Source organism: Cavia porcellus, unplaced genomic scaffold (genome assembly GCF_034190915.1).
Source record: "Cavia porcellus strain 051 isolate PalLab524CR breed Dunkin Hartley unplaced genomic scaffold, mCavPor4.1 scaffold_9, whole genome shotgun sequence".
Lineage (NCBI taxonomy): Eukaryota > Metazoa > Chordata > Mammalia > Rodentia > Caviidae > Cavia > Cavia porcellus.
The window spans coordinates 6,866,945-6,892,433 of NW_026947492.1; the positions used below are offsets into that span (position 1 = coordinate 6,866,945).

Below are 25,489 nucleotides of genomic sequence, written 5' to 3' on the forward strand. Positions count from 1 at the left end.
ATGCACAACCTTTATAAAAAAATACCTTTAGTCCATCTCCAAGCATTGCCAAAGTCCTAAAAGTTTCAGCATTGCTGAAAAGTCCAAGTCCCAAGTCTCCTGCAGATCTATGGCAAACTCTTCCTTGTAACCCCCTATACAAATAAAACAAGGTTAAACATTTCCAAAATGCAAAGGTACAAGATAAACATTACCATTCCAAAAGTTACCAACAGGGCAATACAAAGCATTGGAACTAAAGCAAGTCTAATATCCAGCAGGGTGAACATTAAGTCCTAGAGTTCTGTGCTCAGTATTTGAACAATCTGGTTGCAAGCTCCAAAAGGGTAATTCTGCCCTCATGGCACTTCCAGGGATTTCAGGTCCCACAGCTTCTCTCTTAAGCACCCTCTGCTCAGTTTCTGCAGCTTTCCTTGGATAGTCTACCCTCCTGGGTTTTCCAAACTTCTGGGGTCTTTACTGAACCTTTGGCTTCACCCTTATATCTTTACATATTGCCCTCTCAAGGATATACTGCTTGGCCTCCCAGGCCATTTGCAATCGAGGTGGAAGCCATCTTACCCTCAGAATTTTTGCCTTTTCCTTGCACCTAAAATCAGCACCATGTGGATGATGCTGATTGCTGCCAGCTGGAGCAGTAGCCAGGCTTTTCTCTCTCTTGGCTGTGGTGGTTGAGGGCCTCGATTGCTAGGCTCTGTGAATCTGATTGTGAGGGAAAGCTTCTCTATGTTACTGCCATTCTGAATGATGTGGCTGCTGCCATTTTGGAATCTCATGTGGCCTCCATCACCATTCTGGAGCATGGTGCTCTGCAACTTTCTCCTTTGAGCAAGGTCTTTCATTTTTGCAGTTTTGAGACTGCAAAGGATGGAGATCCTCTGCCACCTGGGATGCCCCCAAGCTACTTTCTTATTTCTCTGTTCCTTCTCAGTAATCAAAGTCTCAGCTCTATCTTTATAATCCACAGCTTTACTGGAGTTTTCCTTCTGGCCAAACTCACAGTGTTTTAAATTATCCTGCTGGGCTTTTTGCTCTTGATTTGCAAGGTAAATCTGGCTAAAAGCCCCCAACAATAACCATGCCACTGACTCTATATTCAACTGCCTTGAAATTTCCTTTGCCAGATTAATCAGTCCTCCACTCTTAATCTCAGTCTCTGGCAAAGTGTCTGGGTATGAGCAAAATGCAGACAAACTTCCTGCCAAGCCATAACACACATGGTCTGGAGTCCAACAACCAATGTAGTCCTTATTCCCAGAAGAAATCTCCTGAGCCTGGTCTTTACAGGCAGGCTTTCTATCAGCCTTCTGGTCTCCTGAGCTCTGACCAGAATCTCCTTTACAGAACAGCCTAAGCTGTTCCAACTCTATGCACTCAGGCTACATCTCTGAATGTTTCCAAACTCTGCCCACAAGCCATTTCCAAAGGCTCTCTACCCACATGATTAGGTGTAGTCACAGCAATGACCCCACTCTTGGTACCAAATTCTGTCTTACTTACTTTTTACTTGCTGCTGGGACAAAATACCCAACACTCAAAATGAAGGAAGGAAAGGTTTATTTCTTACAGTTCTTGGAGGTTTCAGTCCAAACTCAGTTGGCTGCAAGGCAGTGTGGCATCGTGAGACAGCCATTCATGGCTGCTGCAAACATCAAGGTGCGAACTGACAAGAGAAGAGATAGACATAACTTCTTCCTGCCATTGCATCATATCCTGGCTCTGCCCCTAGGGAGGTGTAGCACTCACACCACCAATTCAAGTGCTAGACAATGAACCAATCACAAACCCATAATTGCATGAGGCTTGGGGGTCACTGACATAAACCATGACAATGGCTTATATTTTCTTCTGTGTCCATGTCTCCTAGGCTTGTTTGGGATGAGCTAGAGGATTGAGATTGTATTTTGCTCTGTATTTTGTTGTATTTTGTTTTGTCATTTTCCTGTATTCCCTAGTTCACTAGTGGCACTAAAATGCTCCTAAGATGGCTGGTTCACATTGGATGGACCTACAACACTCCCCATAAGGCTCATGATGTGAGCAGCTTTCCTCCATGGCGGGCCCTTTCACCTGCCCTTTTTACATTTGAGCCTCCCCACTAGGGACTGAAAACATGAACCAAAATACACCTTTCCTTCTTTAAATCATGAATGTAGGGCCTGGAGTGGCTCAGTAACTGTGACAGTCTCTGAAGACCAGGGTTCAGAACTCCTTTATAGACAAGCTCCTGGGCTTCCAAGTTAGAATTCATGAGTGTACTCCAGGTAGCTAATGTAGGCTTCACATTTCTTTTCTTTGATGATAGTTATTACTTTCATTACTCTGACTGTCTCTGCAGCAGTCCAGAGGAGAAGTCCCCGCACACAGTGAGGACCTCCTGGACCCAGGGAGGAGTTGGACTGCAGTGCAGACTGGCCCTCGGATGAGGTTGCTCTGAGATCTTCTGCAGTTAGTCAGATTTAACTGTCTAAGGAGGGAAAAGGGGAATAATTTAATTTAAAATCCAAGCAGCTACAGTCAAATTAATTATAAAAAGTTATGACAAGTAAAAAATATTTAAAAGGCTTTAAATGTCAGAAATATCTCTGACATTTTTGCTATGCGAAAATCCTATGTAGTGAAGCTCTTGTCCTACTAAAGGGAAAATAAAGAGACAATGACAAGGTTAGAAAGTTGTGTGTACTGAGGAAATCTTAGAAAAGTAGTTTACTAACAGAAATTAAAACAGTATGGTAAGTGCCTGAGCTCAGGGATCACTCAGCAGAGATTTATTTATGGCCCCAGTCAGTGTCTTCATCTCAATATGAAGCGATGCTTCCTTTGAAAGTCACTGTTAACGTAAAGATGAATATTGATTATGATGCTATTTCACAATGAGAACTGTGCTGTAAAAATGGTCAAAACTGCCCTATGTTCAGACTTTCTTTGCACTAAAGAAATAATCCTTACATGTGTTCAGGTGTAAATGGGAGCCACAGGAAAGCCAGACACGGCTGGCTCTTAAGGCATCCACTCTCAGTGTTCCGAGGCTGCTCCCTTCAACTTTTAGAACCCCAAGAGAGGTTTCCACGGCAACTTTAACTAAGCCTCACCCACTATTACTGAGGCTGAGATTCTCCCCCTTGCCGTCAGGTCCTAAGGGTGGAGCTCTGAGGCTAGCCATCACTGAAACCCTCCCCTTCATGAGACCGTGCACATCTGTGGCTGATTCTGTTCAAGCCTCTCAAGGACAATATCCCCACAGAAAGTAAATGGGGTAGTTGGAACTACCCATATTTACACATCTTTTCTCTCTGTGACATAAAACAGATCAGGTAAGATCTAAGAAAGATTCCAGCTGTTTCTAAAAGAGTACATCAAGAGTCTCTAGAGTACTTGGAGTTATAAACTGGGTTAGAAACACAGTATGTTATGATATACATTTTCAGAGTGGGTTTAAACAGAACCCACCCAGCACTACTATGGAGGTGACTGGATAAGAACTCAAAATATCTCAAGTATCTCTTTGTCCTATGACGGAGGTTTCTTTTGGACTATTACCTATCTCTGACTGGCCCTGGAGGTGATAGATTTCTTTCACAGGCTGGTATTTTAGAACCTTTAACTAAAAGTCATTTATTAGAAATTAAGCCCTAAAAGGTAGAAATGGCATGGATTCTTTTTCTCTAACTCACTTTCAAAAAATTAAAAAGTTATTCAGATTGTTTGATTATTGGTTTAATTCTCTGACAATGCAGCTGGAGTCCATCATGACTTCTATTGCTAGAGACATTTTTGCTAAGGATGATAGACTCAGCCCAGGAAAGCTCTTGATCTTATTTGGCTTTTTGCACTGAGATGGTTAGGATTTGGTCCTTGTGCCATACTTGAAGTCGCTCTTCTGCCATTTCTCCCCTGCCTGGCCCTGAGGAATGAGAGGATACAACAGTATCTAATCCTAGATAATTTTCTCCTCCATGGCTGCTTATTTAAGGACAAGTTTCCAGAATGGTAAGTTTCCCCTCCTTGGGCCCTTTCAGAGTGAAGTGGATTCTCACTGAACTCTGGATTATATTTAAAAGAACAAAGAAGAAAAACAGGTTTAGATGTAATCCTGTAGCCCTTGAAAATAAATGTAGAAATTGTAGTCCCAGTTTATCTGCCTTCTAGGCCTCAGGCAGACCTGGAGACTGCTCCATTTCCTCTCCTCTCAAGAACGATGCTGACAGAATGGTTTTTACAGCACAGAGAGGTTCACTGATAGAACAGAACATTCCTAGGGAGCCTTACACATTTAATAACAGTTTTAAACAGAAATGGGCATTTAAAAATAGGCACAGCCCAGTCCTCAGAGCCCTGTCTCTCCTCATTATTTCTCTAGAGAACATCTTATAAAGTGGCCGCTCTCAGAGATAATCTCTTTATTTACCCAAATCTGGCCTACTCACCCCCTAGGTATAGTTAAAATTACCTTTAACTGTCTGTCTCATTAGAATAAGCTTTGACTTTCACAAGTGCAATCTGGATATTCCAGTCAGATAACCGTCAGCCTAATACCTGTCTTTGCTTTAATAACTGCCTTTGCTTTCAAAGGTGTAAACGGTTTTATTCTTTTTGATTCTTGTTACAAGAATCTGTGTTAACTGACTTACAGAAAGGTTCTGACTGGTCTAAACTTAAAAATGTAAAAACTATAAAAGTGTTACCGTGATTCAAATTGACCAAATGTATCTGGGTGCATTCTGATTATGTATGGTGTGTGTCTATGAGGCTGTATATCTGTTTCTACATCTGTCCATTCTGCAAAGATCGTCTATGTATGTTTCTTTGTTTGTTATATACACAAACAGCTGTTTTATATTTGAGCATGACAGTTTTCTTCTTGTTCTTTTGCATTTTTGGATCATTTGTTCAGAACTTAATACGGGTTATAGATCTAACAGCATGCTTCCACCTCAGCTGCAAGTTGGTCAAAATGATGTGCTTGTGCAAACTTAATGTATATTATTGTTTATGTATCATGACTTGAGACTATCTCATTTTTCAAAAATACTGTGTTGAATGTTGGGCTTGGGATATGGACAGATTACTGGACAAGACTCTCTTTGATACATAAGAAAGCGGCATCCTAGAATCACCAGTTCTTGTCCATTAATGCAAAGCCCCAATCATCTCCATAGCCTTATGGGAGACACCCCAATAAATGTTGGAAACATTATTGTGATATGTTTATATTGATCATTATTAAAGGGTTAAGCTTTTTAGAAATAATATAATAAGATTTTCTCATAAAAGATTCTTTTGGTACAAAACTAAAGAAGTTTTTGTATGACTAAGACAGTTCATTATTGCTAATCTTACAGTATATTAAATGTACTCATAGTTTCAAATGTACAAGCCCTAAAATATAAAATTGGGACTGTTTATGGTGATAGACATCTTCTTCCACATCCAGACATCTGCCTTTCTCTTGTGCTCCAGCTACTTATGATGGGAGGTTCAGGTCAAACCAACATGAGGTGACCAGTCAAATGATAACTTTTTAAAAAAAATTTATGTAATAGATTTGTTATATATGTGCCACTATATTTAGAGATGCTTCAGCATTAGGCAGTCCAAACAATGTCACAGATTTCTTCAATAACATCCTGTTAAAGGACAACAAATCAGATGAAAAATTCTTATGTACTAGATAGAGATAATTACAAAATGTCATCATGACTGTTATGCTAAAATACTATGTATGGTTTTTTAATCTCAATTTTTCTCAGTAAAGCTACATAACCATCATGCTAACACTATAGGGATTCAACTAGAGCATCAGTGGCTTGTAAGAAATAGCAGAGCTCTGGCTGTAGTTTATATTCTAAAATGCTTGATATTCAGATAAAATTAAAACTGTGCTCACTGTTCCCACTGCAGTGCTAATGTCACTGATATTCTCTTCTCAGTTTTCAACAACTGAGGTTTAGAGACCAAATCTAGAATGCTCTAGAATAGCCAGTATTGTTGCCCTGGCCCTCCAGCATCAGTGAAAACCAAGGACATGAGAGAACCTTTCCTGTGACATCCTGTACTGTGAGTCCCTGGTTTTCTGACCAAGGAGACTGTGAGACCACAGGGAAGAAGTTATCTATAATATACAGTGTTCCTAAGGAGACTCTCCAGGAGAAAGAAAAAAAATCCCCCTACACTTCCACAGAAAGGAACTTGGTCAAGCAATGACTGTGACCTATCCTGACGGCTGACACTGTCCAGAACTGAGAAGCTCTCGCCGTGTTTGCAAGGCAAATCCTGATGAGACGTAACTGACCTTGATAGATAGCAAGAGGTTAATTTTAATTAATGACGTCTCAGTTAACGTCATCTTGAATAGCCAATAGAAGAGTATAATCCAAAATATATAAAACAATGCCATAATAAGTTATATATCTAAGATTTGATTTAGAAAATGGCTTCAACACTCAGGTCCAAAAAGAAAACAAAGATCGTCTCTTCCATCTTGTGACCTTACCATAAAAGGGAGTTTTTAGGAGCAAGTGGATTCTGCTGAGTTTGGATACTGGGTTGTGCTAAAAAGGCCAGACCATTTTATGACATATTTTAAAAGCCCAAGACGGAAGGACACACAATAAGTTAGACTCTGAGGGAAAACTGAGATGTTCAAACAAGTCCAAAGAACCCTAGCCTCAGCTCCAGCTTTAGAGTTCCCAGATGTAATTCACTGTTTTAACCTGTTTGTAGACAAGAAACGACTTGTTGCCAGGGTTCGAACACAGACAGTGGGACTCTAAAAAAGGCTGATCACCTACTTGTCTAAGACTTTAGACTCAGTTTCTCACTGGTGGCCTCCCTGCTTGTGGGCACTTACAGCAACTGCCTTTCTGATTAAAGAGGCAGACAAATTGCCTCTGGGACAAAATTTAACTGTTCAGGTGCCACATGCCGTTCTCAAACTTCTCAATAGTTTGGAATATTGGTGATTTCCAAGCAGCCACATCACTCAGACTGCTTCTTGGGAATCCCCAACTCACCTTCAAGCCAGTAAAGACTTTGAATCCGCCACCTATTTGCCCGCAGAGCTCAGACAGCCTGACCACAATTGCCTTGCATTGCTTCACCAGTTGCCTTGACCTCCAGATGGAGCCTCTAGCAGATGGTGAGTACACTTTGTTCACAGATGGAAGTAACTCTGTTAAAAATGGATCATACAGGGCCGAGTATACTGTTGTTAACACCAAAGAATCGCTCTTAGCTGGACCTCTTCCTCAAAACTGTCAGCTCATCAAGCCAAGCTCTGGGCGCTCATTCAGACCCTCAGTTGGGCAAAGGACAAAAGATAAATGTTTACCAAGGTTCCCAGCAAGCTTTTGCTACAGTTTGTTGCCACGAGATGTTATCATAAGTTGGATAACGCTACAAAATTGACTGCTGAGGCCCCAACAGGCCCTTGACCACCTCTTGAAATCTAACACATGAGGCTCTGTTCTTTTAAAAATCTCCCAATGGACTTCACTGAAATTGAGCGATGCTGGGGCTCCAAGTATTTGCTGATCCTTGCTTTCTCTTACTCTGGCTGATCAGAGGAATTTTCTACTAAGACTGACAAGATCTCATAGTCAAACAGCAAAATACATCTGGATCCATCACTCCGGGGTCAAGTGAGTGCATCCTGATGACTCCTGGGAGCCCTGCCCTGACAAGTGAGAGCCACTAAAGACCCCCTGAAGAGACACTGTGCTCAGAGCCTTGGTTCTGCTGCTCCAGAAGCTGTCACACTGGTACATGGCTGAAGACTGACTGGACACTGTACATGGGAGTACCTGTCCTGATTGCCTGTGTGTTCTGCTACCCTGGGTGTGTTTTAATTCCTATTTCCTCCTTCATTTTGGTGCTTGCTACAGGGCTCTGGGTTGTGTCCTCAGAAGACTGGAAAGTTCCCCCCAAAGCCACCTTCTTTCTCTTTCATAATGATATAACACTTCTGGGCATCTTGCTTTGTTTTTTGAGTTGTACATTCAGTGTAGTGTTTTTCTGATTGTTTCCTAGTTCCATATCGTCTGTTAATCTTAGTATTAACTATCATTTACTGGCCTGAGCTCCAGCACACTGGGAGATTACTAGAAATGTTGCCTTTGTTCTTTGTTTTACAAACATTAATCTTGGGTTGCTTACTTTCAACTATCTATGCCATGTAAAAATGTTTCCCTTATAGGTGGCATAAATTAGCATTCTAGGAGTATATAAAAATTCAGTACATTAGGACTTTCAAGTTTAGCTGTTAAGCTGCACATACCAACTTCTTTTCCAAACTACTTGTTCTTAGCATCTCCTTGCTACTGAGGAGCCTGGGGAACCTGAGGGAGGAGATTCTCCTCTGTCATAGAAACCGGGGCGGGGGGATGTTGAGGCACAACTGTAAAGTAAATAAACATTTATAAAACAGTAAACATCTAGGTATTTTGTGAAGAATCTGGCCAGGTTTCTGTTCTGCTTCTGTTGCATTCAGTTGACCTTGACCTTGTGGAAAGCCCAAATGCCGGTCTCTGATGATCACTGAGTCAGAGTAGTGGTCTAGACCCTAAGGCACCTGGCTAATCAAGGATGCCTTTAGCTGTGCTCACTTTCTAAGGGCCCCTCCCCTGTTCCCCAGAGTGTTTCTATGCTATGATAAAGAGTTCCTTTGTTTGAGAAAATCTGTTTAAGACTAGACTGCCTGTCAATATATGACTCAATGCACGCAACCATTATGCAGTGTTTTGTCACTTGCTTTGTACCTCCCATGTCCAAGTTCTATATAAACCAAGCTCTCTGTAAATTCAGCACTGTTACCTTTGTGGAATTATCCCTCAACAGTCCATGGCCCTGAATATCCAACAGTCTACTGGCATAGACTATAAACACTATGTTCATGTCTCCTGAAAAATCAGACAAACATAAACCTGATTTTATTTGTCATGAAAATTCTATGTTGTATTCAGAGCAGGATACTGAGAAAACAATCATAGCTACCATAGTGTATCTTGTTATCTTCACAATAGTTGTCCATTCCATCAGGTATAGCAAAATCAAAGCAAAACCAGAACATTGTAAAACCAATCAAAACAGAATATTGAGTAGAGCAAAGCAGTTAATCAGAACAAAGCCAAACAGTGAAAACATTATTGGACTTCAAAGAGAAGATAGAAGGAAATCCCCCATATTTGCTATATTGCATACTGTCATCCTTTGGAGAGATGCTCAGACCCCTGGGCTCCAGGCCTACGTAATCAATCAAACAATACAAGCATTTAGTGGCTTTATAGACCTTAGTAGCTCTCAGTTCAGGCTGTCTTTGAAACCGTCTGGTTGCTAACAGGGACTGGGGAGACTGATTCTTAGCCTACTCGCTGGTAGGCTTGCACTGCTTACCAAGAAGGCAGGATCGTTGATTTTTTTGGTTGATCCCACATGTCCTGGCATGGCAGATTCTCGGGAGACGCTGACTTTTTAGAGATATGAGTTTTAAAATAAGCATATATTTTCTTCTGGAAGGTCTTTAATGTGTGGGGTTAATTTATGGGAGAATTGGACTGAACCTGAGTCTTTTGTTTTTGCTCTTGAGTCAGGATCTTGCTATGTAACACATGCTGGACGTGACCTCCCTGAGCACCTCCAGCTGACTTTCAATTTAAAATCTTCCTGCTTCAGTGTCCCAAGTGCTGGTGTCATAGGCACGTGCCACCACGACAACGGACTTGAAGATTATTGTTACTCTGGTTGACCAGCAAAGATTTCAAATCCCTTTAGCAACATAAAATGTTTCAAGTGAAGGTCAGTTTGTTCCCCTAATCAGGTCTTCACTTAGTGCTATATCTCAGTTAGGGTCTTCTCCCATTTTCAATGTTGGTTACAGCATTTACTTGTAGAATTAGTTCTTGTGTGTGTGTGTGGGGCCACTATCATGTTTACCCTTCAAAAGGATAGAACTCTTTCTAGGATGAATGAGAGTGGAAAATTTTACCTCAGACTCTATAGACAGGTACCTGACTTACTTCGTTTCCTAATTATTGTGTTGGTTGCACAAGAATGCATGACCAGTACATTAGTAAAATTTGATTTATTCAGTCACAAACTATACAAAATCACAAGCATCTATAGTGCAATTCAGTCTCTGTTAGATAAACCTAATCCGTGAGTCAGAGGTGGCTGGAAAATTGAGCTGCATTTCTGTTTTCTGCTGACCAGGATCTCCATTCCCAATTGACCCTGAGCAGCTGTCTGAATTAGAACAAAAAAAAAAAAACTTTTAAAGAACAAGCAGGAATTTACACATATGGAACAATTCAGGTCCAAACTGAGAACCAGACAAGGTTACCTTTGGAGCAGTGATATGCTCTGTGGAGCAATGATGCACCTTAACTATGGGCCCACTTACAATATGAAGTGGAGCACTTTCCACCCTAAGCCCTAAGTTCTGCATTTGAGTTACTCCACTTAACTCATCTTTCTGCAGGAATGAGGAGCCTACACTTGCTTCACAGTCACATGACTGGAAGGACCTTTGTGTTGGAGGCAGTCCAGTCAATCCTGAAGGGCAAGACTGCTTGGGAATTCTAAAAATAAGTTCCTCCTCCTTCAGTCTCGGGGATAAAAATCTGTTAGGCAAACCAGTTATACAAAATTTGGTTGGAAGTTGACCAGATGGCCAGGTGTCCATGTTCTCATTTCAAGGTGCACATTCTTTAAGGTTAAGGGACCAATCACATCACAGTGAAAAAAGCATATTTCTTGACCTATTTGTAAGGAATGTACCTTTGCAGAATAATAGAAAACATCAGATCTGTGCTGTTAATGTTATTAAAGTTTTAAAGTCCAGTGGGTTTGAATATGCTCCTAGCAGTATTCCTGTCTCGTTTTTCATCGCTATGGAAATATTTTCTTTTATGTAGTCAGTAAACTAAAATAATGAATTGTGTTTACAATACATGTAGTTGGAATGCATAATTGTGATCATTTTTGCAGGTTAGTGTTCTGTCTGTGAATCGGGGAGGAAGATAAAATGCTTCTTCTCCCGTCCGCAGCACGCTCAAGGTCTCACCCAGACCTCAAGTGTTGCTGAGGAACCGAGCAGAGAGTATGTAAGCAGCGCTGGGGCTCTAGTGAGAGCTGGGATGTCCTCTGTGCACACCCAGGGTACTGTGGGGTTCCACTGTTTTAGGCACACGACACTCTCCGTCCCTGCCTCATCTATTTCTGCTGTTAACATCTAATCTCTACTCTCCCTCCCGTGATTTTGCTGCCTCATGGTTTCTGGCAAAACCTAACAGGAGCTAAAAACGCAGTTCTGGAGATCTCGGTTCAAGGTCTGCCTCCCCCATTTAGTGACCATGGATTTAGCAATGAGTTTTAGCTGGTGGTTTCAGCATCCTGTGCCCCATTTTCCCTTTCCATGGAAATGCGGGGTGGCTTTGCTAACACAGTACACCCTGTTTGCTTCCTGAAACCACAGGAACCATCTTCCTAACTATGTCTTAGACTGCAGTGCTTGTTCTCTGAACACCTGCTCTTTGATTTGCCCAGTGAGCTCTGTTCATCTTGCTTGTGCTCTTTTAGAATCTGGGCAGCGCTGCTCTTACTCTATTTATTCTATCAAAGAACTGTTGACGGCCTGGATTTTATTTAATTACGTGAACTCGGAGCTTTGTGGTCCTGTCTGTGACTAAGCTCCCACGTGTGGACTCCCTTATTATTGAGACTAATTTAAGGGAAAGGAAACCACACTACCGAAGCTGATGATGAAACACGTTAACTGCAAGGATGGCACACTACAGAGGACCATTTATCTTCACAATAACTTTTGGTACCATTTGAAGAAAAATATGGTCAAAAGGAAAAGGACCCCTTTTTACTAACTATAATGGAAAATAAATGCACGAACCACAGGACCCACCGGTATGTGGTTATATCACAGATGTTGGAATGATGGTGAGTAGTGGAAAGTACTCTGAATGAGAGGTCAGGTGACTGGAATCCTGTACTTGGACCTATTTTATATCTCACAAGATGATCTGGGCAAAGTATTGAAAGTCTGTACTACACTTTTAGTTCTTTCTGTCAAGCACAACTATTACACATTCCTTACAAAAAATTTCCAGATTTACATTGCATACCAGTATCTGTATCCCTGAAGTAAAGTAAAATTCATAAATCTCTGCGTCTCAGAGTAGGATGTGAACTTGTTTGGCTGCTGACAGTTTCCTAAGGAGCAGCCAAACCAAACCCGCTGCAAGTATTTCCTCCTATTACAGGTTCCTTAGGGCAGCACGGAGAGTCCTAGATCCAGGCTTCTTATGGTCATTATATAAAGTCATAATGAAGTATCTATCGTATTGTCGTGGGCTGGTTTGGTATGGCATGGTAAATGATGTGGGAAGGATTACAAAGAAAGACAGGAAGGACTGATGAGCATGTATGTGGGACAGTGTAAATGAGACCATAAACCAAGGAAAGAATCAGTCCGCTGCTCTTTCCTGTGGACACCTGCTTTTTCTGGCACTGTTTCCCTCAGACCAAGAACATAAACCCTGATGGACATAACCTGTGAATGTAAGCCATCTGAGAGGTAGTCTGTATTATTTTCTGGCCTTCATTGTATTTGAGGTGCTTTGGTTCAACCTTGCAAATGTTGTGTATTATATATGAAATAACATGTTGCTTGAATCCTCACATTGGGCTTTTGATGACATTCAATTTTTGGTTTTATTCACTTTTTTTCTTATCAGGTATTTATCATATGCTTACTAAAACTGGGCTCCCTAAGGCATGACACGAATCATTTTGTCCACGATGTCAAATTGTTTCATTCCTCTTTGTCAGGCTGCTGGACTTCATTATTACAGTTTGTGATTCAGGTCTTTCCTTAAGGTAGAGCTGGCATACCTACACTTCTGAGCTGAAACATGCAGAAGGCTGCAAACCCAAGCTATGGAGATTTCACTTTATGGCTGTGGTTTGTTTTGACATAGATAAAATCACCCCCTGAGCACATAAATGACTTCCGAAGAAAACCTTGGCATCCAGCTCACTGCAGTTCCTAGGTATGGAGCTGAACCAAGAGTTTACAGAGAAGGCATGAAAATATTTGCAGAATGCAATGGATAAGGGCAGGTGGTAAGATTTGTTCTGGAGTGCTGCTCTCTAATGTCTGCATATAAAATGGGGGTGTGGGGCAGAGGGTGCTTCTAGAGGAAATAAATTTCAAGAGATGGAAAATTTTTAAAGGGCAGCATTCACTCAATCTTACATTACTTTATCTTATTTTATGTTATTTTGTGATCCAGTGATTGAACCAAGAGACTTACACAAGTTAGACAGGTGCTGTACCCACTGAGCTGCATCCTTAGACCAACCAATTTGAAAAGACAACTTGAAATTCCAATTGAAAGATAAATATTAATATTAGCTAAAGACAAAACATTGAGAAAACCTGAAAATTATTTAAAATAAATTGATAAGAGAATTTTAAAATATTTTTTTAAGGCTTAAAAGTACTAGAAAGGTTAGTAATATAAGACAGTGAAACATTTACATACAGGGATTAAGGAAACTGTAAGATCAGTTATGCTAGTAGGGCATAGTAATAATATGTTTCTCAGCATCAGTATTTGCTAAAATGTTATCTTTGCTTTTTGCCTTAAAGGAGAGAAAAAGTGGGAATACCAGATGACATTAACAACACGTGAGCAACCCTGCCTGCTTCCTGTTCTGGGTTAGTGGAGTCCACGGTGAGCTCCGGGAGTTTATCTGCTGTGGAATGTAAAGTCAGTATCCAACCACAGCAGCTGGGGAGCGTCAGGGGCAGCCCAGAGGGCCCAGGCTAATTCCTGGGAGTAACTTATGGAGGATAAAAACAATCAGAGGTAGAAAATATGATGTCTTTCCGAGTTTTTCTTGGTTTTGTTTTGCTTTAAGAGTGTGCATTTTTGTTTTGCCTCTTGTAGGGCCTGAATTATGAGAACAATTGTGATAAATCGTAAATCCGTATTGGTACTGTTCCTTATATTAGCCTTCTGGATCGGTTTTAAGGCTTTCTACAACCCCGCAAAGGTAGGAATTGCTGATTTTTTCCATTTTACAAGGCTTAATTTCTCCTTACACTTCCCCTATTCTTGGAAAGTTCAAACCGTGTCCTATATAACAGTTTTAGCAGTTAATTCTTAAACATTTATTAAGGGTCTTTCTGAAAAATAAGTACTTTTATGTAGTAAACTTTATCAGTTTTTCAAAAAATATTTAGTGCACTTTGAAGCAAATCATTTCTCTGGCATCAGACTTGTCTAAATACTAAAATTTTAAAATGCTGCTGTTGGTATTTAATTTTTTTATAAAGATACCTCATTTTGCGTTAACTGAAATTTTTTTATTTTTAGTATTTTCTTTTAGTTTGTATATAGTTTTTAGCATTTTCTCTTGCATTATGTCATGTAGTCTTAGTTTTTAGAACTATTAAAATGTATAATGCATTCATTCATTTAATATATAATAATTTTCAACATATATTACTTTATTTAGTTCTATGTATACCTCACCCTATTGTCCGTTATGTTTGTCATATTATTACAAATTTACAATCTTTAATTATATGTGCTTTAAAGTACTCAAGAGAAATATTTTATCTTTTGTATTTGTTTATGTATTTCCCACTGCCCTGTGCCTTCCTGAAAGTCTGGCTTCCATCTGGTGTAATTTCCCTTCAGCCTAAAGAATTTCATTTAGCGCTTCTTACAGTACAAGTCTTAATCTGGTCTTTCTGTCAAGCACTGATCCTTCTCCACCCAGATCTGCTTGTGTTTACTCTCCACTGCTTTTAAAGAGTTGTATTTTTGAAAAGAATATGACTGTTAAACCCAGTGTGTGGGTGTAGATCTGTGGTCCCCACAATTTGAGAGGATGGTCACCCTGAGTTTGAGGCAAATTTGTTGACACGATTATGACTAATTTTATTTCCTACGTGCTTGCACATAGGAAATTATCTTTTAATATTAAATAAGTATTAATAATAATAATAAACCAATGTTATTTTATAATTAGAAAATAAAAATTTTGTAAACCTACATCTCTGTGTCTCTTATATTAGTAAAAGTCTGAGAAAATACTAAAAAATAACAATATTTAAGCACATTATAAAAGATATAATAAAAATAGATAATTGTACATTACATAAAAGCCCCCATGCATTACCAAAGTGATTTTATTAGTTTAAAACTTATTTTAATTGGCATGAAAATTGTATTGTATTTAATGCAATGTATTTTAAAATATGTATTACTAAAGTAAGCTGATTATTATATACACTATCTCCTCTCCTTTTGGTTTGTCTTTTTTTCACCTAAAAAAATTTCAAATCTACTCTGTAAGCAATGTTTTCAAGAATACCACACATTATTAACTCTAGACACTAGGTTAGAAAATGTATTTCCTGAAAGTATTCTTCTAATGTAACTTAGTTAGACTGTGACCAAATTTCTGTGATTACCTCTTCAAATCATTAGCCAAAACAATGCCATGCAGCTTTTCTCCTGTGTTTCATTTAGTATTTTCAGGTCTTACGTTTAATTAATTCATTCTGGGTTTGTACAACATTTGATTTAAGGTTTCAGTTACATTCTTCTGCATGTAGATATACAATTGTCCCATTGCTCCTTATTAAATAGATTCTCCTTTTCCGTCATGTGTTTTAGCATAACTCAAGGGACCATAATAAAAGATTATGGCTCTCTAGATTTGCCCAAAAGGTTTGGCTCTCCATTCCATTTGTGTCTGTTTTATGTCGGTACTAGGCAATTTTGTAATATGTTTTGAAGTCAAGTAGCATGACCTCCAGCTTGGTTCTTTTTGTTTCAGATTGCTGTGGCTTTTCAGGATCTTTTGTAAATTTGTTTTTATTTCTATGAAAATGTCATTGGTGTTTTGATAGGAATTACACTGAATCTGCAGATTGCTTTGGGTAGCGCAGACCATTTAATATTAGTTCTTTGAGTCCATGAACATGGAGTATCATTCCACTTATTTGTGTCTTACTCCATTTTCTTCATCCTTGTTTTGTAATAAGTATTCAGCATACAAGTCTTTATCACCTTGGTTAAATTTATTCCTAACTTTGAATTTTTTGGTAGCTTTTGTACATGAGATTGTTTCCTTGGCTTTTCTTGCATATCGTTTGTCATTAGTTTTTAAAAATGCTACTGATTTTTTATATGGTTTATATATCCTACTATAACTTCAATTAATTTGTTAACTTGTTTTTTTAAATCGGTACCACACTACGGCTTTAGGCTTGCAAAGTCAATGACATAACACAAGCATTAAGTTCCACTTTCACCTCAGTGGCTATCATCCCACACCCTGTCCCTCCAATCAGCCAGTTGCTTACAGTGGACGAGGGATCAGCTCTTACTGTCTCCCAGCCCTTGTACTGGCTGGCTCACAGGAAGGGGTTTGCTTCTTTGTTCTCCTCTGGGCCCACATGGTTGCTGGCTGACAGGAGGCGCTTCCTGGCCCTCGTGGCTTCTTGGTTCTTCCCCTAGCCCATCATGTATCCGTTTCCATTTCCCTCTCTATGTCTTATCTTTGTCTCTGTTTCTCTTTCAGACTCTGTTTGTCTCTGTCTCTGATTTGTCTTTTTCATTTGTTGGCAAGGTCTTTTCATATTGGCCAGGCTGGCCTTGAACTTGCAATCCTCCCTTCTCAGCCTACGAGAAATAGGATAATAGAACCACGACACAGAGCTTCAATATGTTTTTACAATTTCCTCTTTTGTCCTATTGGTTGTTCAGGAGCATGTTATTTAATTTGCATGTCTTTGTAAAGCTTCTGGAATTGTTCTAATTATTGACTTGTAGTTTTATAACATTGTGGTTGGAAAAGAGACTTCATATGACTTTAATCTTCATTTGTTAAGACTTGTTTGTGGTCTATGATGGAGAACTATGGAAGAATATTCTATGTATGTGTTTGTTACATAAGTCCATTTGGTCTCAGGAGTAGATTTGGTGTATTTTTGTGGGTGTTTTTTTTTTTTTTTTTTTTTTTTTTTGGCTTCTTTCTTGTTTTGTATTTTTCAATGTTGGGGATGGAACCAAGGCCTTGAGAACATTAGGCAAGTACTGTGCCCCTTGAGCCACATCCCCAGTCTAGATAAAGTGTAGTTTAATTATGGTGTTTCTTTATTGATTTCCTATTTGCATGATCAGGCCATTTCTGAAAATGAAATACTGAAGCTTGCCATTACTGAGTTGCAACCAATTCCTCCTTCCAGATCCATTAATATTTGCTTTATGCATTGAGATTCTTCAGTATTGGAGGTACATATATTTTCCTCTTGATGAAGAATTGATCCCTCTATTTTTAAATAACCTTTTTCTTGTTATACAGTTTTTGACTTAAAGTTCATTTTATCTGATATAAACATAGCAATTCATGTTCTCTTCCATTTGTGTTTATACTTATGTGAAGTATATCATGTGATATATTTTCCCATTCTTCCCATGTAATGTGTGTGTGTGTTCTTACAGGAAAAGTGCCTCTTGTAGGCAGCATATAGTTGGGTCTTGCTATATTTTTTTTCTTCAGTTTAACTGCACAATTCATTGGTGAATTTATTATATTTGAGGCACTTATTGACAGGAAAAGTTTTACTTCTGCCCTTTTATTAATTGTATACCAGTTGTTTTGTAGATTATTTATTCTTTCTTTCTTTGCTTGATTTCTTGTTCTTTTTCCTTTTCTGAACAAATGATTTTCTCTGTGTGTATGCTTTGATTCTTTGTTTTTATCTTTTAGGTATCCACAATGTCTGTTTTCTTTTTTTTTTTTCGCTATGGATGTTTTCTTATGATTACCATAAGTCATATAAAGGAATCTTACAGTTATAAAACCCTATTGTAAGCTGGTAATAACTCAAGTTTGATCACATATAAATTTTATATTTTTACTCCATCCAGATGCTATATTTTAAATTTGTGGTGTTACATTTTTTATGTTCTATAGTTTAACAGTTAACAAATTATTGTAGCTGTTATTTTTAGCAAATTTACTCTGTTCTGGGAGGGCCAGGTCTCCCCGTCTGTCCTTCTCAGGCATGCCAGTGGAGGGGCATCATCAACTCTCTGCAGGCCTTCGTCCAAAAATGCAAGTCATTTATATGCCACCACTACTGTATTAGAGTATTGTAATTTTGACTGTGCATTTAGATTTACCAGTGAGTTTATGCTTCCTATGTTTTTTGTTACTAATTAGTGTCTTGTATTTTCAGTTTAAAAATAATCTTTAGTATTTCTGAACAGCTCAGATTTTTGTCTCAGATTGAACACTCTTGATTAAATTCTAGTTGTAAGATAAAAGTAAAAGAATAATTTTCTACTATGCAGTTAAAATGACTTCCTAATTTTGTCTTCACAGCTGTCATTAAGGTAGATTTTACTGACAATTTGTAGAAGATGATCCTAGGGTTCTTTGTGGTTAATCAGGTCTTCTGAAATACATTAGCCAATGAATACTGGACTAACATTATTTATAAACACAAGTATCTTGCATATGAAACATTTATAATCATAATATCTCAGTGCCATTTAATTTATGTAACTATCACTGATATGGCAAAGTTTGGCTAACTAAACAAAATTATTATACTAAGTAGGAACATTTTATTGTTCTTTACTCTATTTCTTATCATTTCAGAAGTGGGTTACACTCACGTGGCATGACTCCCTCCCTCACTGGAATTCCTTTAGGAAGGCCGTGGATAGTGAAGCATCACCATGTTCAGTAGTTTCTGCAGCAGAGACTGACCTGAAGATCAGGAAAATACTGAAGAAGATGGATCAGCTGATCCCACCGAGGCCCTTCACCCACATATACACCACAAGCAGTGCCAAGCAGAGCACAGCTTCCATCCTCAACCCTCAAATCACGTACTGCAGGGGCGACCAGCTGGATGTCCTGCTACAGATGAAGGACCACTTGGGACGCAGGAAGGAATATGGTGGGGACTTCCTCAGGGCCAGGATGTCCTCCCCAGACCTGGAGGCAGGTGCATCGGGGAAGGTGACAGACTTCAACAATGGCACCTACCTCGTCAGCTTCACTCTGTTCTGGGAGGGCGAGGTCTCCCTGTCTGTGCTGCTCATGCACCCCAGTGAAGGGGCTTCGGCTCTCTGGAGGGCCCGGAACCAAGGCTACGACAGAGTGGTCTTCAAAGGCCAGTTTGTCAGTGGCAGCTCCCGGGTTGATACTGATTGTGGGCTGTTTTTGAACTCAAGTGCTGAACTGTGCAGATACCTGAATGCTGAAGACCAAGAAGCCTTCTACTGTGTGAAACCTTCTCATGTGTCCTGTGCTGCACTTACTCACATGTATTCTAAGAACAAGCAAGTTTCCTATCTTAGCCATCAAGAAATGAACCTCTTTGAAAGGTAAATAATTATTGCTGGTGACTATCTGAGCAATTATGGTGTTTATCTGATATGGCAATCTAAAGAAAAGTCCTGTAAATATGTCACCTTTGATACTCTGCAAGAAAATTCATTTGGGAAAGGAACTACAAATTCATTTGGAGACAGGGCTCAGTCTCTAGAAATGTTTTGGATATTTAATTCTCATAAATGAAATAAAAGTACAGGTAGAATGAAAACTAAAACAAAAGTTTCATTTATTTCATTTATATTTCAAGTATATTTATTAAAGAATAAAAATAGAGAATACCCCCCAAAATCTATATCAGGAAGACAAAAAATTGTGTAACATTGTAATACTAAATTTATTGAGATATCATGAGATTATCAGAGTTACTTCTGGCCTCTATAAGAGGTGCTCAAAGTGGTGACCTCCAGACATTTATTAGAAGAAATGTGTATGTATATTTTTTGGCAGACTCTGCATATGTGTGTATGCTCTAGCATATGATCTGTGCATCACAATACATCATCTTGCACAGCATTTGAGTAACTATATCCTAGGAAATAATAGGTCAAAAGATGGAAATTTACTAAATGATGTGAACGTGTGGGCACAGTAACCAACTTAACAAGAAATAATGGAAGTATTGCATAATCTGGCTTCTTATTTCCTTATTTAGGGCCACCTTCAGATTCATTTCTATTTTGTCTCTCTAAGGTCAAATATGGCTGTGGAGATTATGAAACACTCCAATGTGATCCGTGTGACAAAATGCAACAGTAAGTGTTCTGAATTTGCTAGGTGCTTAGGACCAGACCCAGCCAAAGGCCTTCCTCTTCTTCCTGGGGTTTTCACCTTTGGGCCTATTAGTACTCATCTGTGCTGTCTAAGGTACCTAAGAAGGTGAATGATTAGAATCATTAAAATGTACTTGAGTAGCCTATGGGAGTAACTGTCTCTCTCATCAGCAATCTACTTGGCAGGAACTGATTGCCTGCCCACCTTATACAGTAACCTATGCACATTAAAACTCTTTCTCTCAGTTCTTTACCTAGTTCTTTATTTCCACATGCTACCACTATGGCTACCTCCTCCTCCCTTTCCAGCCCAAGCATCAGCATCTAGAGGGATCAAACCTGATGTGTAGAAGTTGATTCTCACCTTATGACTGTCAGTTTTCAGCTTTAATGTCCAATTCCACATTTGTATTAACTATTTTTTAAATTATTTGACTCTAAACAACCCAGGGAAGTTCCATCTAAAATGGTTTAAAGAAGCATCTTTTATATTTACATCAGTTCAGCATTAAAATCTTATTAATTGGTAATATACTTGTCTATGTTAAAGTATATGCACTTAAATGTAGAAACAGTATTGTCACCCCAGTTATATAGGGAAACTCATCTCAGTTGATAAATTCTAACCTACTTTCTGTGGATGAGGAACGATCGCTGCCCCAAAGCTGTCACCTCACCATTTTAGCCATCTCAGCTATTCACAAACCAGTGACTGAGGATTTAATACCTGGCCCTTTGTGGTCCTCCAGACCTGCACACATAAGCATTCATATTGGGCAGTTTCCAAGAAATATATATTTTTATCATTCTGCATTTTAGTAAAAAGTGAGTATCATTTGATGGTGGCACTTAAGACACTGTGATAGTGTCTGACAAACTCAGGGGTTAAAGTGGACTAAAATGATACGATGAACGACCTTTTGTTTACTTTGCAAGAACTGATGGTGTTGCTTTGAAAGCAGTGCTGAAAGATACTTAAATTCTACAGGAGAGCCATTTTTTCCTGGGAAAAACATGTACTCTTCTAGTAACCATTTATGGTTATCAGCTAGAAAACGAACGTCACAGAAAAGTGTTACTGAAAACTGGCTGTTCTATTGTAAACATGCTTCAATGTAGCTTTTCCTCCACCATCACCACTTCCACCCCCTATTAAGAGGATGCTTAATCAATTCTCATGGCTAATTTGATGTTTTAAAATATCCTTGCTGATTTTTTTGGCAACAGGAACAATCCCAGTGGAAGATAGATGCAAGCCTGGGATGATATCCACAGTCCCCAGTGGATATGTGTGGAAACAAAAATGGAATCCTGTGTCGTGCATTCTGGCTCCAATCAACATCAAAACTTGTCTGGAAGGAAAACTCGTATATCTATTGGGAGATTCCACAGTCCGCCAGTGGATAGAGTACTTCAGAATCAAGATGCAGAGTATGCCTCACCCTAAGCTATTACACACACACACACACACACACACACACACGCACAGATTCCTTTTCAGAAACTTCTTTTTCATTTCATATTTGTCATATTAGTTAATCATGAAACACCAAAAATATTTATAAGACACTGTCTTGCTTTAAAAGAATACGTTTAACTGACTGGAAGGGAGCCAGTGTAGAAAAACATTACTTCTCTATGCTGCAGAATTCACAGTTCACTATTTGCACAACAGTCTTAGAAAATTATCAATAGAGCTAAAGATGATGTAAGACATTGAATTTCTTCTCTTCTACAGTTGGCACACGGATTAAGTGTGTAAATTTTAGATTCAGATGGCCTGGGTTCAAATTTTGATTTTGCATTCTATCTTGGAAAATTTGGACAGGTTACAAATCCATTTTGTCCCTTGATTTCCTCCTCTCTCAACTGGTTATAAAAGAGAACCCACCTAGTAAAACACAGTGGCATATATGGTGTAGAATACTGTCTATTACAAGGTAAGTTCTCCTTGGTACAAGCTATCCTCACTGTTATCAATCACCTGATAATAGGACAGACTACATCTGACAGGCATGCTGGCCAATAGTGTAGGAGTTAGAGTCTAACAGACCTCATCTGTGGGACTGGGACTCTACTTAGAAACAATGACCTTGGACATCGTATTTTTTTCTACACCAATTTTCTTGTTCATCAACTGGAAACAGTAACTGTATATAGGCTGTTGATTTTAAAGATGAAATGAGGTAATGGACATAAAGCATTTAGCACATAGTGAGGCACCATGATACAGAGAAGATGCCCAAAAATCAACAGCAACATTTCTCATTAGTGTGAGAGGTCTAGAATCCAGCTATGAGACTCCTAGTCAAACAAGTCCTGTTTACTAAACCCAAGAGCAACAGTAATAACTCAGAACAGTTAATACATATTGGCAGTCCTACATAGAAAACCATCACTGCCTATCCCCCTGACTTGGTTACTTTTCTCTTGTTCCTGGAACAAAATACAGAGCTTCAAAATGAAGGAAGGAAAGGTTTATTTAGCTTACAGTTTGGGGAGGTTTCAGCCATACTCAGCTGGTTCCAAAGGGCAGGCATTCATGGTGGCTGTAAGCTACAAGAGCCAAAAAGACAAAATAGGAAAAGGAGAAAGATACACCTCCTTTCCTTCCTTATATTGTAATGCTGGCTACCAGCCCCTGTGCTGGTGCAGCACTCACCGCCAATCCCAGTGCTAGATAACAAGTGAATTACAACTGCTAGACTCAGCTGCCTTTGAAAGGCCACCCCCATGACCACATCAGACTTTGGGGGGACATCTAGACACAAATGTAACACATTCTATGTTCCTGAGCCCCCCAGATTTTTTTTTTTGTCTTTTTCTTTTTCATCAGTACCGGGGATCGAACTCATGACTACCTGCTTGCAAGGCAGGTGCTTATGCCGCTGAGCTAAATCCCCAGCCCCCTGAGCCCCAGATTTTATGACTAAGAATCATGTAGAGGCAGTGACTCCATCTTGGCCTTTCTATAGCAGGTCGCTCTTGAAATCTTTGACTCAGAAAGAAAGCTGGTCCTCTCATTAAAAATTGGAAAATCAGTAGTGCCTGGACTACAAGTTAGTTGCAAGGAGAATTCTCAACAGGGGAGGGTTTTCAGTGGTGACCTGTAAAAGGCCATTCAGCGCTTTTGAGTTCAGTTTTCTCATCTATGAAATGCATGGTCTACGGATACCCTTGAGGGTCACATTCCATAATGGGGAGTCTCTTAGTGCTGAGTTACTGTGCTCAATCCTCTTCAGTTTATCTCATAAATTCTGGTAGGAAAATGTATTTGAGGCGTTTTGTTGTAAAGTTAAATTCAGTGATCAGAGTGTGCTTTGGAGAAGAAAACTAAATTGAAAACAGAGGAAAATAATTCTATTTTCCTCCATTTCTCCAACAGCTCTGTTTTTCAACCTTATGGCATAAGACTTCAAAGTTAGCCCTTCATTTTTAAGATGATGCATGTTATAAAGTAGGAATAATCATTGTCTATACATTTTCCTCAGAAGTTCTAGCTAGAAAACATATGGCCTTGATCATATGATAGGATGAAATTAAAATGATGAAAAATGGAAGGATTTCATTTTTTTTCTGTTCATATGAGATTATTTTCAGAAGTGTCAAGATCAGGTAGACCATGTTTACAATCATTTGGAGTAATGTCAATCTTAAGTGATTTATTGCAAACTGTAATCTTGAACAGGTGATTTTCTCTTACTTTTTCTATAACCGCAATTTGAAAAACACAAAAGGAACATCAAAGTGAATTATCAGCTCAAACAAATGGTTTATAAACTGTAATATAGTTGCCAAATGAGTTGTAACATACTAACATAAAATATACATAGTATCGTTCCATAGATGTGGAAGAAAACAGAGAAGAATAGATAATTTCAGAGGAGTTAAAGAATTAGACTCACTTTTTAATGTTATTTTATTTATTCATTAAGTCATTCACTCATTGTATGGGATATGAGTAGTTAAGACCAGGACCTCACACATCAGACAAGTGCTCTATCATTGAGCTATTCCTCTAACTCTATTTTTTATTTAATATATATAGAATCAAGTGGAAGTATTACCAAATGAGCTTAGTTTATAGTTAACACAGCCTATAAAAATACTTACAAAACTGACCACATCATTCTCCAGTGAAGTTATTTAAGTGTTCTAACATTCCCAGTCCTAGGTGGTCTGTAAGAAGACACACATAAATCTCTTACATTTGTATATTTTATACTGTTAATTTTTTGAGTAATTTTCAAAATTATCCCATTAGTTAAGTCTATAATAAGCCAAACATGATTAGTCTATTTAATTCTAAAAAAATATCTTCTCTCCTACCTTTAAGACTGGTCAATCTTTGTAACATTATTCTCTTTTTTGGGGGATTGCAGATTTGTCATCAGCACTGAGGTTAGTAGATCTGCATCAATATGGGAAACTGCAAAACCAACTCGCCGTGAACTTGGATACACATATTAACATCCAGTGGCAAAAACATGCTTTCCCCTTGATTGGCTCACTGGTCTATCCAGTCAGAGAGGTTCAGTACATTGCCCGGGCCATTGACAGAATTGGAGGAGATAAAAATACCGTGATTGTAATTTCTCTGGGTCAGCATTTTAGACCCTTTCCCCTAGATGTCTTCATCCGAAGAGCCCTCAATATCCACAAAGCTGTTGAGCATCTTCTTCTGAGAAGCCCAGACACTATGGTTATCATCAAGATGGAAAACACCAGGGAGCTGAATGGTGATGTGGAAAGATTTAGTGACTTTCATGGCTACATTCAGTATCTTGTTACTAAGGACATTTTCCAGGATCTTAATGTGAATATTGTTGATGCCTGGGATATAACAATTGCATATGGCTCAAATGGTGTCCACCTACCTGAATATGTTATTGAAAATCAAGTTAATATATTCTTAAACTATATTTGCTAGATACCTCATATCTGAAGATCATTTGTTAACTAAAAGGATCTATTGAGCATGTGCTAGGATGCCAGGTGGTGCATTCCTATAACTCCCTTCTGCACTGAGAAGATTGTCTGAGCTCTGGTGGATATGGATATAAAACTAGCAGTTGTGCCAGATAAGATATATTTAAACTAAAATTTCACTGAAGACGTGAGACTGAGTATACGCATAAAAAGTCTTATATATCCAGACAGAGCCATGTAGCTCTTCACCAAGGGAATCTATGACAACTCTGGATACAACTTTTTTCTAATGCTTCAGAATTCAGAGCAATAAAATAGTTGTTAAATAAATACATGGAGGAAGCAGT

General features: G+C 38.8%; 1 protein-coding gene across 1 annotated transcript; it reads left to right on the forward strand.

Annotated features, from left to right (window-relative positions):
• Nucleotides 1-2,933: 2,933 nt before the first annotated feature.
• Nucleotides 2,934-25,472, forward strand: LOC100734643 (NXPE family member 4-like). Its single transcript, XM_063255794.1, has 7 exons — nt 2,934-3,314; nt 13,661-13,745; nt 13,962-14,067; nt 18,700-19,433; nt 20,134-20,195; nt 21,441-21,644; nt 24,596-25,472. The coding sequence occupies exons 3-7, from the start codon at nt 13,972-13,974 to the stop codon at nt 25,141-25,143; spliced, it is 1,644 nt and encodes a 547-aa protein (XP_063111864.1). The 5' UTR covers nt 2,934-3,314; nt 13,661-13,745; nt 13,962-13,971; the 3' UTR covers nt 25,144-25,472.
• The last annotated feature ends 17 nt before the right edge of the window (nt 25,473-25,489 follow it).

Excerpts from the sequence above, each read along its gene's own strand:
- LOC100734643 (XM_063255794.1), top strand. The coding sequence starts at position 13,972 with ATGAGAACAATTGTGATAAATCGTAAATCCGTATTGGTACTGTTCCTT. Across the intron at positions 20,196-21,440 it reads CCGTGTGACAAAATGCAACA|GAACAATCCCAGTGGAAGAT; the intron begins GTAAGTGTTCTG and ends TTTTGGCAACAG. Across the intron at positions 21,645-24,595 it reads CTTCAGAATCAAGATGCAGA|ATTTGTCATCAGCACTGAGG; the intron begins GTATGCCTCACC and ends GGGGGATTGCAG.